The sequence below is a fragment of the Citrus sinensis genome, chromosome 3 (assembly GCF_022201045.2).
Source record: "Citrus sinensis cultivar Valencia sweet orange chromosome 3, DVS_A1.0, whole genome shotgun sequence".
Lineage (NCBI taxonomy): Eukaryota > Viridiplantae > Streptophyta > Magnoliopsida > Sapindales > Rutaceae > Citrus > Citrus sinensis.
Genome location: NC_068558.1, coordinates 3732217 through 3734942, shown reverse-complemented (window position 1 = coordinate 3734942; position 2726 = coordinate 3732217). Strand labels below are relative to the sequence as shown.

Genomic DNA, 2726 nt, shown 5'->3' with positions numbered 1-2726 from the left:
TAGAGTTAAAGACAAAGGTCATTAATAAATCGATGTTGACAACTAATAAACGAACGTTAATAGCAAACAAAGTTGTTAGGAGATCAATTGTAACTAATTAAAAAATGTCATTATCAAAAAAATTATACTTGTTTTTTATGGAATAAATTTGTACTTTAAACGTGTTGACGGCTACGAAAAATATAATAATGCAATTCGGTGATGGAGTGATGATAGTATATTAATTAAAACAAAGATAAATTTTAGATTACCCACTCAAATAATCTTTAAAATATATCTAAATAATTTTAATTTACTCCTACTTTATAAAGAAGATAAAAGTATCTTTTTCAATCATTTCTATTTTTTTTTTAATGTTTTAAACAGAGATAATGGTAAATTGACGTTTACAATAACTTAATAGTATTTTTAAAATTTTTATTTCAATAGGCGGTAATCCAAAATTTACCCTTAAAATAAAATTAATTCAGGAAAAAGGTAAGAAATATACTATCTATTATTAGAAATAGTTATTATTCATGCCTCGACAGAGATTGAATGCCCACGTAATGGGTACTGTATATCTCACTTTGGAAATCGCTTTCTAAAATTCAACTTCTTTGTTTTTTTTTTAACGCGGAAAAATAAAAGGGGAAAAGAAGAAGAAGAAGAAGAAGAAGAAGGAAGATAAACGGTATTGGCTTTCTGAGATTTAGAGGGAAATTGAGGACAAAACGAGGGGATTTGTTTGCTCAAATCAAGTTTAGGTTTTGGCCGGGTGTGTTTGACTCGGCGCAAATTCTGACCTCAATCGGTAACTTTGAAGGTATAAGAAGAATTGAAGCCTTGTGCGCTTTGTCCGCATAGGAAATCTCGAACTTGAAATGGCTCTGCCATCAATCTTAAAGCAATTACAGCCTTTTCTAGACATATCACAATTAGAAATGTTCCTCTCTCTTCCAGTTCTACTTCCAATCCTCCTGTTTATACTTGTACAGTTGCTCAAGCTCACCAGAGCCAGGGGTAACTTAAACTTACCTCCATCCCCACCAAAATTACCCATAATTGGTAACCTTCACCAGGTCCTGCAAAATCTCCCACATCGCTCTTTCAAAGCTCTTTCGGAACGTTATGGCCCTTTAATGTACGTTTACTTCGGCAACACTCCATCTCTTGTGGTTTCATCAGCTGAGTTGGCTAGCCAAGTGATGAAGACCCATGACATCGCTTTCTCTAACCGGCCCAAAACCATAGCTGCCCACATCCTCCTTTACGAATGCAAAGATCTCGGGAACGTTAATTACGGCGAGTACTGGAGACAACTTCGGAAGATTTGTGTTCTTGAACTCCTGAGTTCCAAAAGAGTGCAATCAGCTCAACATGTTAGAGTTGAGGAAGTTTCGTGTTTGATTAATAAAATTCGTCGTTCGTGTCTCAACGGTGGGGCTATTAATTTATCCGAAATGCTACTGGCTGTTTCCAATAATATAGCATCCCGGTGCGTGTTTGGTAGGAAGGTTGAAGAAGAAGAAGGAGAAGGGGGAGGAAATGGGGGTAGCAAGTTTGGGGAGTTAACAAGAAGGCAGATGATGCTCATGACAAGCTTTTGTTTTGGAGATCTTTATCCATCTTTGAAATGGATTGATGTTCTTACAGGTTTCATTGGTCGCTTACACGAAACTGCGGCAGCTTTGGGCGATTTGCTTGATCAGGTTATTGAAGAGCACAGGGTATCACTAACTGATAATGATCAGTCCGATAAAAAAGATTTCGTCCACATACTCCTCCAGCTTCAAGAAAATGGCAATCTTGCCATTGAGCTCTCTCAGGACACTATTAAAGCAATCCTCATGGTCTCTTCCTAGTCTCTTTTTACACATGTTGGTGAATTTGGATTCAGTACAAATGTAATCTGTGCAAACCTTTTAAAGATTAGTGATTTAAAAACACATGTATTCTTTAATGATAACTAACAATCACAACCTTGTAAAAGCTGATCACAAAACACAGATCAGCACTTACGTGGTACTAACCATGGCTAATCAAAGTTTTCATGTTTTACATTGTCAGGACATGTTTGTGGGAGGAACTGATACCACTGCGACAGCATTAGAATGGGTGATGGCAGAACTATTGAAAGATCCAAGGATTATGAAGAGAGCCCAGGAAGAGGTTAGAGGTGTGTTGAAAGGGAAATTAAACATAGATATGAAGGATATCGATAAGATGGACTACATTAAGTGTGTCATCAAAGAGACACTGAGATTGCACGCACCAGTTCCTCTTTTGGTTCCTCGAGAGACAGCAGAGAGTGTCGAATTGAATGGTTATGATATTCCTGCAAAAACTAGAGTATTTGTAAACGGATGGGCAATTCAAAGGGACCCCAAAGTATGGGACAGACCAGAAGAGTTCTTGCCAGAGAGGTTTGAGAATAACCCGACCGATTACAGAGGTCAAGATTTCCAATTCATCCCGTTTGGTGCTGGGAGAAGAGGTTGCCCTGGTATGTCTTTTGCCATTGCTTCAGTTGAGTACGTGGTCGCTAACCTTTTATACTGGTTTGACTGGAAATTGCCCTTTGGCGTAGTTTTGGACATGACTGAAGCTAGTGGGGTAACCCTCCAGAGGAAATCACCTCTTCATGTTGTACCAACTTTATATTCCCCTGTACCTGTATAGAAAGTATTCATGCTCATGCTGTTATCATTACTCTCCTTTTCTAATATACTCCTAAGTTTCCATTA

General features: G+C 37.8%; 1 protein-coding gene across 1 annotated transcript; it reads left to right on the top strand.

Moving 5' to 3' along the window:
- On the top strand, positions 1-2726 carry LOC102628234 (cytochrome P450 71A1-like). Its single transcript, XM_006476843.4, has 2 exons — positions 1-1832; positions 2050-2726. The coding sequence occupies exons 1-2, from the start codon at positions 864-866 to the stop codon at positions 2659-2661; spliced, it is 1581 nt and encodes a 526-aa protein (XP_006476906.2). The 5' UTR covers positions 1-863; the 3' UTR covers positions 2662-2726.